We start from the raw sequence: 15,455 nt of genomic DNA, 5'->3' as shown, positions 1-15,455 counted from the left end.
GAAAGAAAGAAAGAAAGAAAGAAAGAAAGAAAGAAAGAAAGAAAGAAGGAGGGAAGAGAAAGAAAGAAAGGAGGGAAGAGAAAGAAAGAAAGGAAAGAGAAAGAAAGAAAGAAAGAAAGAAAGAAAGAAAGAAAGAAAGAAAGAAAGAAAGAGAAAGGTAACCTCAAGCCAGGTATGGTGGAGCACACCTATAATTCAAGCATTTGGAATGAGACTCAGGATCAGGAGTCCAACACTCACTGCCCTGTAATTCAAGGCCAGCCTGGAAGCATGAGTCCTTGTCTCTACTAGTACAACTACTGCGGCTACTGCAACTCAGAAATGCGATGCGGCTAACTGACATTTTGAAAATTCCCCAAACATCACTATAAATAGATGGGACCCTAATAATAAATTTGGTCACAAATTCCTGATGTGTATTCATTATGTACACGCACGCACATGTCTGTCCATCTGTCCATCTCCACTTTCTTTAAAATGAATTGAGCTCAATTCTGAGTCACAGACTTTAAAAACTGACAATCTAGAGACTTTAAATGGGGTCTGTAGCATGCACTGGTGGTTGCCCACCCAATGTCTGTTTTATGCTTTTAACTAGCAGAGTCCAGTTTGGAGTATGTGTGTGTGTGTGTGTGTGTGTGCACCCGTGCGTGCGTGCATGCGCACGCTCGAGGAGAGGGGTGGGATGGATGGACAGACACAGAGAAAGAGAGAGGCATTTGTTTCTAGCTATTTACGTATGTTTTTTTTTTCTTTTCTGAAACATGGCATCACCTAGCCCAGGCTAGCCTCAGGCTCACTGTGTAACTAACAAACACTGAGCTTCAGCTCCCGATCTTCTCCCCTCTGTCTTGAGTCAGGTGCGCGCCACCACACCGCACGCCACACACAATGGACGAGTCCCTTTAAAAGCTTTGTTTTCGAGCCTACCTTGTTCTTAATGGGAGCTCTCCGGCCTAGTTCTGATCAGTGATGTGTAGCTGGAAATCGCTCATGAGGGCTTCTGGGGAGACCTTTTCAGATGAAAGGTAGATTCCTCTGCCGGGCGCCTTTACCCTTTGACCTTTACTTCTTCCCCGTTGCCTGTAATGCAGAGTGGGTAACGAGCTACAGCAGTCCTCCATCACTCTGTTTCCTACACTTACAATTATTTTGTGGTGGCACGTGTGAGGCACTTCAGAGGTGGAGGTCAGCGCGCAGCGTGCGGGGTCAGTTCTGTCCTTCCACCGTGTGAGTTCCGGGAGGGAGCTCAGGCCAGCAGGCTTACCTCTCGCTCGCTGAGCCATCTCACCAGCCTGCCTTCCATCCTCCTTGAGGCGGGGTTTCTCTCTGTGTGGAGGGGGGTGTGTGACAGTGCAGGGCATGCATGTCACGGCGCGGGTGTGCCCGAGGACACCCTTAGAGGTTGCTGCTAACCTTCCAGCTTGTTTGAGACAGGGTCTCTGTTGGCTCTTCACCGTGTATGTCAGGCTAGTCATTCTGTGGGAGCCTGCAGATGGGCCTGTCTGTGCTGGCATTACAGATGCTCACTCTAGAGGCGTGGACTCACTTGAGTGGTCCTCAGGCTTGCACAGCGGATGCTCTTACTGGCTGAGCCTCTCCTGGCCTGCTTTTCCTTTCACTTCTTGATCCATCGTGAGGTTGGTGGATTTACTCAGCCACGTGTGCTCCGTGGGATGTCCCTTCCTAGCCAAAAAGCAGCAAGGCCAACTACTCATGGACTGAAGCCTCTACAACTGTAAGCCAAAACAACTCTTTTCTTTCTATAACTTGATTGTCAGATATATTTTTTTATGGTGGCAGAAAGCTAAGAACTGGGTAATTTATAAACAACAGAATCTTACTGCCCACCATTCTGGAGGCTGGGAAATAAAAAAACAAGGCATGACTGGACTGTGGTAGAGGCTCAGATTCCCACAGATGGTACCTGCTTGCTGTAACCCTCATAGGGTAGAAGAATGAACATGCTCCCTCGCTGGGCCAGGGCCTCATGGGGTCTGTGTCTTGACTGCGAGCCACCCAGGCATGGGTTTCCACCTATACCTCTGTGGTGCTCAGCACAGCAGCTTGACCAAGAGCTGTAACACTTTGGTATCACCACAGGCTTTGGAATGCCTGAGGAGCTTCCATTGCCACCAGCGATCTCACGCTACAAGAGGGAAACTAACACTCCATGGAAAACCTTTTCACACCCTGGATTAGCACACTCAAGCCTTACCCTAAAGTGCTCTAGCTGCCCCAGAGAGAAACAGAACCTCCATTCTCTGTCCAGAAGCTGAGCTCCAGAACCCCAGCCAAGATCCAGGACCCTACCAAATGAATAAAACCTGTCTTGAAAACAAACAAAAAACCCAACGGAACAAAATAGTACTAAAGAAAACATTATTTGTAGACAGAGGACAGGGGAGCTACGGGTGTCATAGTGTCAACTGTGCTTGTCAGTTAGTTTTTGTCTTATACACACACACAGAGAAGTATTTTTGTTTGTTTTGTTTTTGAGACAGGGTCTCATATAGCCCAGCCTCACAGTCCCTAGATAGCTTAGGATGACTCTGAACTCGATCCTTGTGTCTGTGGCCCTAGTGCTAGGATTACAGGCATGTGCTCTTCTGTTATGATAGTTCATGCTGTATGTTTTTCAGAGTGCCCCTTCAACAAGAAAATCTAGAGGCTTCAAAGACCAGACTAGAACACTTCTTTATGGCATTAGGAACAGTAAACTATATTCTAAGGCAGCATTTGCACACAAACCAGGACTGAGAAAGAGCACAGATTTCTTCAGCCTCTCTCTGAATCAGAGCATGTGTTGAGGCAATCTGCTTCCCCTGCAGGTTTCAGAGTCAAAGTGATAATTAAAAAAAATTCACAGTCACTCTGCGCCTAACATAGCACTTGTCACAAGGTAAGCACTCACCTTCCTAGAACTTAATTTGGAATAGATGAGGACAATCCACGAGGTCAGGTGATAAAGACCTAGGAAATGTGCTGTTCTAGCTCCTTCTCACTAAAATACAGCATTGGGGCTCCACTTAGAAAGACCAAGGCAAAACACAGAATAAACACTAATGCCTGTTTTCCTGAGTATCGACGTGTGTGTGTATACATGTATATATATATATGTATACACAGGACTAGCCTGTGTTACTTACTGTGTTCAAGTGAGCCTGGGCTGGGCTGTAGGATGAAAAGGGAAGAGAAAAGAGAGGGAGAAAGTGAAGACAGAAGGAATTATTACAACTTCTTGTGATAATTTCCACAGACATTCCATAAATGTCCTTTGTGTATAGTTTCTGGAACTCCAGTATTTAAAAGGAAAAAATCTATTGCCTGTATTGTTTACCTTGCATGCACACAGTGTTTATGTATGTAACATGTGTGCCAGGGCTTGCACGTGTGCATCAGAGACGTGCAGGAGATGGTTCTCTCTTTCTGCCCTGTGCGTCTGAGAGCTTTGACTGTGGCCGTCAGGCTTGGTGGCAAGTGCCTTCATCTGTTGAACCATCTCAGTGTTTGTCATTTGTAAACATTTTACAATTTATTTTATGCGTATGAGTGTGTGACCTGTACCACATGTGTGCCTTGCACAGAGGCCAGAAGAGAGGATCTGATCCCCTGGAACTGGAGTTACAGATGGCTGTCCCCACCATGTGTGTGCTGGGAACAGAGTCCAGGAGGTCTGCCAGAGCAGCAAGTGCTCTTAACAGCTGAGCTGGCTCTCCTGTCTTGCACTCAGATAATTTTTACTAAGTTACTGGTATGTTCAGAGGATGAGTTAGTTGCTTAGGATGTAGAAGCCACGAGAGCACAGCTGTCTTTTTGCAGAGCTTGCTACTGAGTGAAGATACAGCTGGGGGAGAAAAATCTCTGCTCTGTGTCAAAGAGTCAGCCCTTGAAAATTTCATTCCCATTTTAATTTGTGCACAGGCACAATGGACGTCTTTATACTCAGTATTTTTGCCTCACATGAATGGAATCCTACATACATGACCCAAACAACTTGTTTTTATTAAGTAGCATATCAGAAATGTCTTTGGAAAGTATGGGGCTGCAAACTGTAAATGAATTTACCCATTCTCATACTAATAGGATGTAATACTGTATTCCAAAGATGCATACTCTCAGCCATCTTTTGTGTGTGTTTTGTACTGTTTGTTCTGATGGAAAAAAAGAAATTCCATCTTACAAATTTTATCAGGCCTGGGAAAAGGGGGACAAACAGCTCCTGTCTCCTCCTTCCACTGCTGTTTGCACTGATGGGCGATTCACGTGGTTGGAGGAGGACAGAAAGGCCTTGATCTTGGGCCGGTCAGAGAGAGCAGGGAAAAGCTGTCCAGGCAGCCGGGGGCCAGGACCTGGTGGGTCAGCAGCAGGTCCAGCAAGCTGTAATCTGGTCACTCACGGTGAAGGCTTTGCCTCCCTGGTTCTGGGTCAGCAGAGTCAGTCTCAAAAGGCTTCAGGTGCCTAGGCAGGGCCTTTACACAGTCATCCGTACCATGCTCGTATTTGGTGGAGATGAGGCTGGCATATTTGCAGCGAAGGTTCTCCACCCGATCATTCACCATATCCACCAGGGCGGCCTCCTGATCTTTCCCATAAAGCCCGAAGGATCGGCCCAGGTGCCTCAAGATGGCAAGAGCTTGGTACAGGGTGAGGCTCCATCCTTAAACTTGGGGAGCTGCCCATGCAGACAGGTGGGCTTGAGCAAGCCTCGCATCCAGGTATCTTTGGTAACCACCTCCTCCTTCCAGCTCTGGCCCTGGTCAGCCAGCAGCATGCGCCTCGAACCCAGAAGGCAAGGGTGTACGGTGAACAGCGGCGCAGGCGCAGACTCAGGGCTGCGTACACCATGAGGAATCTTGGACACAGACGTCAGCTGGGTTTTAAAGTTTTAACTGTTTATTGATTCTTTGTGAATTTCACATCATGCACCCAATTCCCACTCATCTCCCTGTCCCTTTCTATCTCCTCTCCACTCTTGAAACCTCCCCACCCCAAGAGAAAAAAAATCTCCTGGTGGTGGTGGCCCACACCTTTAATCCCAGCCCTCGGGAGGCAGAGGCAGCCAGGTCTTTGTGAGTTTGAGGCCAGCCAGGTCTACAGAGTGAGTTCCAGGACAGCCAAGGCCACACAGAGAAACCTGACAGCTGACAGCCTGATAGCTCTCCTGAACCCACACCACCAGGGCCAGCTCTCCAGCCTGCCCTCACCCAATGCTGCAGCCAGCAGGCAAAGGGCAGGGGCAGCTCTCTGCTTGCCCCATGTGGCCAGGGGCGGGGTGGGGGAGGTCATGCACCAGGTGAGGGTCATCTCGTGCATGGTCTTTGGTTTTAAATTTTTCACTTTTAAAGATTTAGCCTTAAAGCAGTTGGGCACAGTGGTGCCCGCCTTTTGATCCCAGTACTCTAGGAGGCAGAGGCAGGCGGATCTCTGTGAGTTCGAGGCCAGCCTGGTCTACAAAGTGAGTCTAGGACAGCCAAGGCTACACATGGAAACCCTGTCTTGAAAAAAAAAAAATCAATCAAACAAACAAAAATAGGATTTCTGAGCTGTCTCTCCAGCCCAACGGGCTTTTTGATTTTTGGAGGTGAAGTCTCACTACATAGCCGAGGCTGGCCTCAAATTCAAGTTCCTCCTTCTCAAACCTTGCAGGTGCTGTGCTTGCCAGTGCATGCTACTATGCCCTGGCGAATTATTCTTCTTAAGGATGGGTAGATTATTTGCACAGAATTCCATCTAAGTGAATTTATAATACTAATGTCTAGTTCAGGAGAACAGGGCAGAATTATGAGGTATTCTGGTTTTCTACCTTAGTAAGTACTGCTAAAATCTGCCAGGCACCATGTCACTAACTTTATATCTTTCGGGTAAAATTCAGGTTGTTAGACTTGGTGGCCTTAAGCTGCTGAGCCATTATGCTGGTTCTTCATCTCATTCAAGACCCACCGTTCTGTAAGTTCTGATGAGATGTTATAGGCAGATGATATAGCTCAAGCTGAAACAGAGGATCCTCCTTTTTTGGTTCGGAGATGTTTCATGTTTGGGATCACAGGTGTGTACCCTGTCACACCCAGATGAAAGTACCGGTTTGTGCGTGTGTGTTTCTTTAGTTGTTTTTGTTTTGTTTTTCAGACAGAACTTTGTTGTATAGCCCAGGCTGGCCTGGAACTCATGGCTATCCTCCTGTCATAGCCTCCCAAATGCTGAGATTATAGGCATAAATCCCATCTGACAAGATAATGTAAATTAGTTTGTAATTTGTCTACATACTAAGGAGTCTGCATTACACTGCTTGGCAATACTATAAAGCATTCACGTTCATTTGAATTTCTCACATTTTATTCACGGGTGATTAACTCGCATTTGAATATCATTATCTTGGATTTCTCACAGTCTTCCACCTCTGCTTGTCATGTTTCTTACGTCCCTTGAATTTGTCTTTGTATTTTAACAACAGACAATGACTGTGTCTTAGCAAACTCTTATTACTTGTTTATTTGTGTGCATGGGTGTGAGCACACGTGTGCCATGGAGCATGTGTGGAGGTCAGATGACAGCTTTTTCAGCAGTCTGTTCGTTCCTTCTGCTGGGCTGGTTCTAGGTTTTTAACTTGGCAGGAAGCCCCTTTACCTGCAAAGCCACACACACAGCAGAGTTGGAAAGACAGATTTTCCACCTGTCTCCTGCTGCACATTGCCTCCCCAGAACAAACTAGTGTGCCGAATGTTTCTGTGACCTCTGTGGGATTTCATTGCGCACAGTTTTGACCTTTGCACACACAGGTTTGTATCCTGCTTTTCTTTTCACCCTAATATCCCTTAGATGTCTTTTTATATCATCATAAGGGCCAAACACCCCAAATCTCAACCTTTAGTTTGGACAAGTCTTCTGTGGCCCACAGAGAACTGACTCAGTTGTCTGTGACCTTACCACAAGCACCATGGCACTCACACACGGTCCCCAGATACGAATGCAATACAAACCGTCTTCTCAGCCAGGAGGAGGACTTCACGGCCCCTCCCTTATCCACAGCGGAATTTTGACTGCCCCGAGCGCATGAGGTCCCGAGGAATGTGTGCCGTTGGCGTGGGCACTACAGTGCCACGGATCCTAGCCTCACACCTGGAGGGAAATAGCAATGCTCCCTGCCCCACTCTTGTCCCCTGCCCCAGCTCAGGGTTAGGATCAGAGGAAGATGGCAAAGCCTTCCTGGCGGGGGGGGGGTGTGTCTGAGTGTGGACAGTGTGTGCAGACAGCGTCCACCATAGTTTTCCCTGCCCCATGTTTATGCTTGAAGACTGCTCCTGTCTAGAGGAGCTGAACCTATTTCTGTGATCCAGCTGTACACCACAAACCCGGCCTCTTTATTCCTCTATACTAACCCCGGCTTGTTTTTCGGCTCTTTAATAAACATGCTGGGCTTCCAGGACACTGTGGCTTTCCCATGAGAGGTTGTAGTCCGCATGACTCCGGGCCTTCTGTCTCTGTGTTAACCTTGTTCTCATGTCTCCACTGGTCCCAGTCAGGGCAAGTGCCTTCCTTGGCTGCGCACTGCTGCACAGTGTTTTGCCCACTCCTCCACTCCCATTAGTTCTCACAGTCCTTCTACCACATGATGACGTGTCCCTGAGACATGGGAATACAGGCACCATTGGCAGCCAGTGGCTACCGGGGAGGAGTTCATTTTTTTTGGATGCATCGCCTGACAGGCGCCCATGTTGCCGCTGATGGCCTTACACTAAGTGGATTCACTTAATTTTAAAAAGAACGCTTGAGGTTAGGAGGGAGAAAAAAAGGCAGGAACGGGTATGGAAAGAATTGGAGGGAAGAAGTGGGGATCTATTTGATCAAAATACATTATATTCATATAAAATTAGGCCTGAGCCAGGAGCAATGGTGCATGCCTGTAACTCTGGCACTCAGGGAGGCAGAGGCAGGCAAATCTCAGTGAACTCAAGACCAGTCTGGTCTACAAAGTGAGTTCAGGACAGTCAAGGATACACAGAGAAACCGTGTCTCAGCAGAAAACACACACACACAGAAATCGGGCATGGTTACAACTTTGTCTGCCAGCTATTAAGGAAACTGAAGCTGGGGTCTGAGAGTTCTGGGTCAGCATAGGCTACATAATGAGACATGTATCAGAAATAAAAACATCCAGTTTTGGAACCAGTCTTGGTGGCACACACCATTAATCCAGCCTTGGGAGTAAGAGACAGGTGGATCTCCATAAGTTGGAGGCCAGCCTGACTTACATAGGAAGTTCCAGGTCAGCCAGGGCAAAACAGACAAACTCAAAAAACAAAACAAAAACAGTTTTGGTAAGTGTTGTGGATACAAACACGTTTTTGTTTTAATCCCAGGTGTGGGATGTGGGACTGATTCAGATGGTCCACAGCAGCAGACTCTTTGCCTCGTGTGGGCTCTGAGAGGAGCTCTTTGCCAACTACAGATAGCTTAAATCTGAGGACTCTGGAGAGAGAGTAAATACCAGAGCCCAGAGCGTGTTGAGGAATTCTAAGAGAGAACAAGGCTGCTGCTGCTTCCCCGCTGCAGCTCCTGTTGCTGCTGATGCAGTGAGACAAGTTGGAGACCTCCTGAAAGGAGGATTGGACTGGCTCCAAGGACCCCGATGACCCCAACCAGCAGTAATTAGCTAAGAGGACTGTGCCCCCTCTCCCACTAACCCTTTCTGTCTCTTACCTGGTGTTGGGGTGTTAGATTGGGGTGGAGTAGGGACAAAGAGATATAAGAAATATAAATGAGTTTGAAAAGAGTACACCAACAGGTAAGAATGGTGGCCACAGGCACCGCTGTTGGGCTCACAGGAATGGTATGGTATGACTTCTACAAAAGGCAACTTGCCAAGGAATACAAAATGACTTTTTTCCTGTTGTATTGGGGGATCAGGTTCAGGGCCTAGGACATAGCATGTACTCTATATTACAACAGCTTCTTGAAGCTCAAGCTGACATGCTGGGACCACCGGCTGTGTGCTCGGCCACATGATAACACTTTATGTCGTTTTGCTGATTAAGTCAAGGCTCTCTGCAAGGTAGGCTAGCAACCTATATTCCTAAATTGATCTATATCCCTAAATCTTGAAAATATTCTTAAGTAGTATATGTGTCAGCCTATATTTTGCAAGTAGTGGAGCAAAAGTTTCTTGATAATACATCCCTGACATTGTTATTAGTACATTTATCACATGTTATGCTCTGGGTCGCACTGTTTAGCCCTGGCTCACTGGAGCTTATTATCATCTAGGCTGGCTTCAGACTCACTGCAATCCTCCTGCCTGTGGCTCCTAAGTGCTGAGATTAAAGCTGAATGCCATCATACCCAACAGATTAAAAACCCACAAAGAGGGGCTGGAGAGATGGCTCAGAGGTTAAGAGCACTGGCTGCCTTTGCAGAGGTCCTGGGTTCAATTCCCAGCAACCACATGGTGGCTCACAACCATCTATAATAAGATCTGATGTCTTCTTCTGGCGTGAAGGTGTACATCCAGATAGAACAATGTATACATAATAAATAAAATATTTTTAAAAAACTCACAAAGAAACAATGTAAAATGATAGAATTTAATTTAATATGATATACATATGCACATAAGCTATTTTAAAAATAAGCATGTAAATGACAATAATTATAAAACATAAATCAGCCCTAATTTAATTTTGTTAGAGTAAAGAGCAAGTATCGAAGTCAGTTTAACATTGTTGCATTTGCCATTTAAAGTCAGAACACTTAGCACATTGTAATTGATTCTTTTTCAGTTTCTTGTTATCATGAAAGCCCCTCTTAGAACTTACATTCAAATCATCAAAATCTCTTATCAGTTATTAAAGTACTATTAAATCACCTGAACTGAGTAATCTAAAAATACTAGCCTAAATTAAAACCCTGAGGAATTAAATTTTTTTTTTACACAATAGTTTTGGTTAAGTGCAAATCTGTTCCATAGGACTACTTAATTGTAAGGTCATACTTGGTAAGGCATAGTAAAAATAAGATCTACAACAATAATGATCTAAACTATCTTTAGTTTCTCGCTACAAAGTTGTTTTGCTTCCCTAAGAAGTTTTTGTATGTCATTCTGGACCTCTTCACCCGCCTGCTGGCTTCCCAGCTTTACACACAGTGGCTAAAGTCTGTGCACGAAGCTGCCATAACAGTGGTGGCTCAGACTCAATGCACCCAGGGAATTACATGCTGGAGAGTTCGTGGCCATGTTCAACCATGGCCTGCACAAATTGCTTGAAGACTCGGTCCATATAAGTGCATTGCCTAGGCCAGATTCCCTCCAGAAAACCAATGTGACCTCCATAAGAAGTGAGGACCAAAGCCACATTAGGGTTTTGCTTGGCAGTTTCTATTGGGATAGCTGGAAGCAGTGAAGTAGAGGGAGTGGGTAGAGAAGTGGGGTAGAGGGGTCGGAGAGAGAAGGAGGGAGAGGGGGAGAGAGAGAGAGAGAGAGAGAGAGAGAGAGAGAGATCATTAACTTTTTTTGTTGTTGTTAGAAAAAGTATACTTCATCATTTGTAATCAGTAAAACCGTCATTAAACAAAGCCTTGTAATAACACTGGGTTCGGTGACACACGCCTGTAATCCAGCACTCAGGGAACGCAGAGGTGGAAGATCTCTGAGTTTGGGGCCAGCCTGGTCTACATAATGAGTTCCAGGACAGCCAAGGCTACACAGAGAAACCCTGTCTTGAAAAACCAAAAGAACAAACAGCAAAAACTTGTAACAAGTGTGGCTAAATTGAATGTTTGACTAATTTATACCAACCACTATATTCTAATAATAATTCATATTTATAGGCTTTCACTAGATCATTTTCTTCTAGAAGAATCAATCCAAGATTTTATAAAACCTAAAAGTATTGGCTGTTTCTTGGGCTGTTAAGATGGCTCAGCTGCAAAGAGTACTACTACTGAGAACATGAGGTTTTTGTTTTTCCTCTCTTTTCCAGACAGGGTTTCTCTGTGTAGCCTTCGCTGTCCTGAACTCGCTTTGTAGACCAGGCTGGCCTCAAACTCACAGAGATCCGCCTGCCACTGCCTCCTGAGTGCTGGGATTACAGGCGTACGCCACCTTCTAGTGCTTACTGGGGACCATTAAAAATGATTTTACTTTATTCTTTTAGTTTACATTGGTGCTTTGCTTCCATGTAGGCTCTGTGAGGGAGTCAGATCCCCTGGAACTGGAGGCACAGGCAGTGAGCGGCCATGTGGGTGTTGGGATTTGAACCTGGGTTCTTTGGAAGAACAGCCAGTGTTCTTAACCACTGAGCTACCCCTCCAGCTGGATAACCTGAGTTTTATCTTTGGGACCCACGTGCTGTAGAGACGGAACTGACTCTGACTTCCACACTCATGTGCACGGGTGGCCTCACATGCACAAACACACACACACAGAGTCAAGACACAATAAAATAAAAATATAGGCTGACTCGTTGAGAAATTAGGCCATCTTTGTGGGATTGTAAATCCATCCTGTATAATTTTGATTAAGTTTACATACATTTAGATTTTCAAAGATGACTGACATCTTTACAAAGGGCTTAAAATTCCAAATGTAATATGTAGAGTAAAAGCAGACATATAATGACAGCAAAAATAAGAAGAAATAAAATTCCATCCAGTAAGTGAAAAGTACTCATCTTCTGCTGCCGAGACATCTAAGGCGGTGATTCTCTTTCCTGTCTCTGTTGACACTCGACAGAGAGGGATTTTAGAGATAAGGAACTCACTAGGAACAGCACTGTTTGCATGCCTTCTGCCACGCTTACTTCCTGCACAAGCTTTGAAAGCACGAATTAAAGTTGTTTTCATTTCTCCCAGGCTTTAGAGTGTGTGAGTGTGTGTGTGTAAGTATGAGTGAGAATGTGAGAGTGTGAGAGTGTGAGTGTGTGTCTGGCCCCGCGGCTAACTGAGGGCCTGAGTTCCCAGCGGCTTCCCTCAGCACTGTCAGCAGTTTCTCCCTCTACCACAGCCTCCTCAGAACACAGGCTCTGCCACGCGGCAGTCATGTGAACGACGTAGGACGCCTGTTCCCTCAGGACGCAGACAAACGTCCACTATGTGGAAGAATAGCTTAAGGCCCGGGAAAAATAGGAAATAATGAGCTCAAACTTTACCCTCGTGAGTCAGGTTAAATGTTGGGAAACTTGTTTGTAGCAAATGCAGCAAAGTATAAAAAGGACAGAAATATCAGACCTTACACAGTGAAATCATGGGAAGCAGCCACCATGTAATTTAATAGATACTAAAGTCGGTTTCATTTTCTCATCTATAACCAAAGGCCCAAAGTGCTGGCTACTGAAAATCACCTCTGGGGAAATGTGATCTCTCAGAGAAACGGTAGGTGATTTAAAACATCTCTGTATGTTGGGATTTTCTAAAATGTCTCCAATGCGTGTGTTAAGTCTGGGGTCTGGGTACTTTTGCTTGTTAGTGGTGACTGAACTCCAGGCCTTTCACATGTCCAGCAAGCACCCTACCACTGAGCCCCATCCCAGCCCCAAAGAAGTGTGTTCAGTTAAGTAGTTGGAGAAAATGTTTAAAACTTTGGTTTTTGAGGGACTGGAGAGGTGGCTCAGTGGTTAAAAGTACTGGTTGCTTTTCTAGAGGACCTGAGTTTGAGTCCCAGCTCTCACATGGCAACTCACACCCAGGGAAGTGGGAGGGGAGGAGAGATGGAGTTACAACAAGGATGTAAAGTGAATAGAAAGAAAAAAAAGAACAGTATAGGCCCTTAATCACTGAGCCATCTTTCTTGCCTAATTGCTATTCTTGAATTAAGAAGAGCAGAAAAGTTAATTTTGGAATAATTTTCTTTCTTACAGTATCCAGGGGGAAAAACTAGACCCTTTTCCTTTAGAAATGAACTTTTAGACCAAATTTGCTTCTAGCATTGAAATACTCAAGGGCATTGTGTCTCTAAATTCTCAAGTTCTCTTCCAGGTTAAAAGGGAAGAAAACTTCAAATTCTCTTACTTTAGAACTCCAGAAGAAGAGGCAAATAACAACAATATTTTCCCCAAAGATGCCAGAGTAAAATCTATTAAAGGACCTGTATTTTAGAGGAACAGAAGGTTCTATACATATACGAACACACAAAATACCAGAGCTGTAACTGGGCTGAGTCTCTGCCTGAGACCCTGAGCATGTGATCTGAAATACTTGGACACTAAGTCAGAAAGACCTAACTTCTGTGTGCTTGCCTTTATGTATGGAGATAATGTCTTGTTAGCCCAGGCTGCTTTTCAGCCTATTGAGTTCAGGTTGGCCTCAAGCTCTTCTCATCGTCTTGCCTCAGTATCCCAAGTGCTGGGATTACAGGCATGTACTGCTTTAACAGGCAGCTTAAAAAAAAAATCGTAAAAGAAGAGCAGCCTTCACGTTTCTATTATCCTATTTCCTTAAAAGGAAACAACAGCAGTATTTCAAAAGTTAAACCAGGAGCCAGGGAGCTGGCTCAGCAGTTAAGGGTGCTTGCTGCTGGCCCAGAGGGCCCTGGTTCAGTTCCCAGCACCTCTGTCTGGCAGCTAACAAGCTGCAGTTCCAGCTCCAGGGCATCTGTCGCCCACTTCTGGCCTCTAAGTGCCAACACATGCCGGCCTGTATGCACACCGACAGAGGTAAAGCTAAGTCTTTAAAAAAGAAAGCTGTGTCCCACCAAGGGAGCAGACGGCTGCTCTTACCATGGCTGGGCGAGAACACATCATCCACGGCGTTCAGGCACAGCACTGGGATCCCCACTGACTTCAGTCTGCGGCTGGGGCTGGCATCGGCGTAATAGTCGTCGATTGTTCGGTATCCAAACATGACCGAGGTGAACCGCTTATCAAACTCTCGGATGGACTTAGCCTGAGGAGCAAAACCAGGCTGAATCTGCTCTCGGGGTCACACGAGGAAAGACACCTGATAGGAAAAGCTTCCTCTTACCTTCATAACCTGGTCCATGTCAATTTCTTTGACAAACATATGCCGGTGCCTGGAACAAAACAAATTTCATAACTAAAAATTAAGAGCATCCCTGCCAAGCCAGGTGTGGTGGCGCAAGCCTTTAATTGCAGCACTTGGGAGGCAGAGGCTGCCTGGCCTACACAGCGAGTTCCAGGACAGCCCAGGGCTACACAGAGAAACTCTGTCTCCTATAAGCAGATAATAACTGGCCTAGCCCAGAGCACAAAGCTGGTAGTAAAATACTCTTCCCTGGGCCGGTGAGATGGGTCAGTGGCTGAAGGACACATGTTGTGAAGGCTGATGACCAGAGTTCCGGACTCCCACGGTGGAAAGAGAACACACGCACAGACTACTCTGATCTTCACAGCACGCACGGAGCAAGTTAATAAAAATATAGTGAAAGGATCTCAAGTTTTCTTTTCTTTCTTTCTTTCCTTCCTTCCTTCCTTCCTTCCTTCCTTCCTTCCTTCCTTCCTTCCTTCCTTCCTTCCAATTCCTTCCTTCCTTCCTTCCTTCCTTCCTTCCTTCCTTCCTTCCTTCCTTCCTTTCTTTTTTTTTTTTCAGGGACTAAACACGAGTCTTTATTGGCCGCGGCTACTTGAGGGGGGTGAGGGGGAGGAGTGGGTGGCGCCGATGCCAGCCGGGCGCCGCTTCACCGGCTTGTAGGTGATGGAGAACTCGCCTAGGGAGTGGTGGCCAATCATCTCCGGCTTGATCTCCACCTGGCGGAAGGTCTTGCTTTTGTACCCGCCCAGCATGCTGCCCACGATCCTGTCCCTCAGGTGCTTCTCCATGGGCGGAGCCTCCCCCTTGGCCTTCCTCAAGCGCTTGAGAAGAGAGTGCTGCTTCCGCGGGCCCCGGTTCGGGCGCCGCCTCTGGCGGGCGCTGTACAGCTGCAGCAGCTGTTCATAGGACCTGTCCAGCAGCTGGTCCAGGTCCACGCCACGGTCAGTGAACTTGCGGAAGGTCTGCGGCTTCTGCTTCACTTCAGCCATCTCTGGGGCTGCTCGGAAAAGGCAAGCGTCGGCTGCGTCTGCGCAGTTATCGCGAGCGCATCATAAATTTTCTTAATCAGGATTTGTAAGTACATCAATATTCATTCTCAAGGTATTATTTTAAATACTTTTTGTTTGTTTGTTTCTCGAATTAAGGTTTATCTGGGTAGCCTTGGCTGTCCTGGAACCTACTCTGTAGACCAGACTGGCCTTGAACTCACAGAGACCCACCTGAGACTCCTAAATGCTGGGATTAAAGGTGTGTACCACCACACACAGCTGCTTTTTTAAGTACTTTTTTTTTTTTTCGGCTAAGAAAGAAAAACCTAGCTCCATAATGATAGAAAATAACTTATAGGTGTCTTATAACAGAGACCATCTGTACACTGCTGCTAAAAAGCCGATCCGGCCAAAAGGATTAGCAAGTGATCTAAAGAAAGTGTGTGTGTGTGTGTGTGTGTGTGTGTGTGTGTGTGTGTGTGTGTG

At 46.1% G+C, this 15,455-nt stretch overlaps 2 protein-coding genes and 1 pseudogene across 2 annotated transcripts in view; all 3 read right to left on the bottom strand.

Annotated features, from left to right (window-relative positions):
* Window positions 1-4,191: 4,191 nt before the first annotated feature.
* On the bottom strand, window positions 4,192-4,774 carry LOC129690172 (glutathione S-transferase P-like; annotated as a pseudogene).
* A 4,793-nt stretch (window positions 4,775-9,567) lies between these two features.
* Abhd3 (abhydrolase domain containing 3, phospholipase) overlaps window positions 9,568-15,455 on the bottom strand; it is a gene marked incomplete at its 5' end in the record, with an annotated part of 41,939 nt that continues 36,051 nt past the window's right edge. The window contains 3 exon segments of the mRNA XM_055625625.1: window positions 9,568-10,384; window positions 13,710-13,875; window positions 13,954-14,002. Of these exon segments, the coding sequence (XP_055481600.1) occupies window positions 10,206-10,384; window positions 13,710-13,875; window positions 13,954-14,002 (394 nt within the window).
* LOC129690116 (40S ribosomal protein S15-like) lies at window positions 14,556-15,016 on the bottom strand. The gene has a single exon (XM_055625682.1). It carries the CDS (start codon window positions 14,967-14,969, stop codon window positions 14,556-14,558), a length of 414 nt encoding a protein of 137 aa, XP_055481657.1. The 5' UTR covers window positions 14,970-15,016.

The sequence above is a fragment of the Psammomys obesus genome, unplaced genomic scaffold (genome assembly GCF_907164565.1).
Source record: "Psammomys obesus unplaced genomic scaffold, mPsaObe1.curated_primary_1811, whole genome shotgun sequence".
Lineage (NCBI taxonomy): Eukaryota > Metazoa > Chordata > Mammalia > Rodentia > Muridae > Psammomys > Psammomys obesus.
Note: the sequence above shows the minus strand (reverse complement) of the source record. Positions and strands in the feature narration are given on the sequence as shown.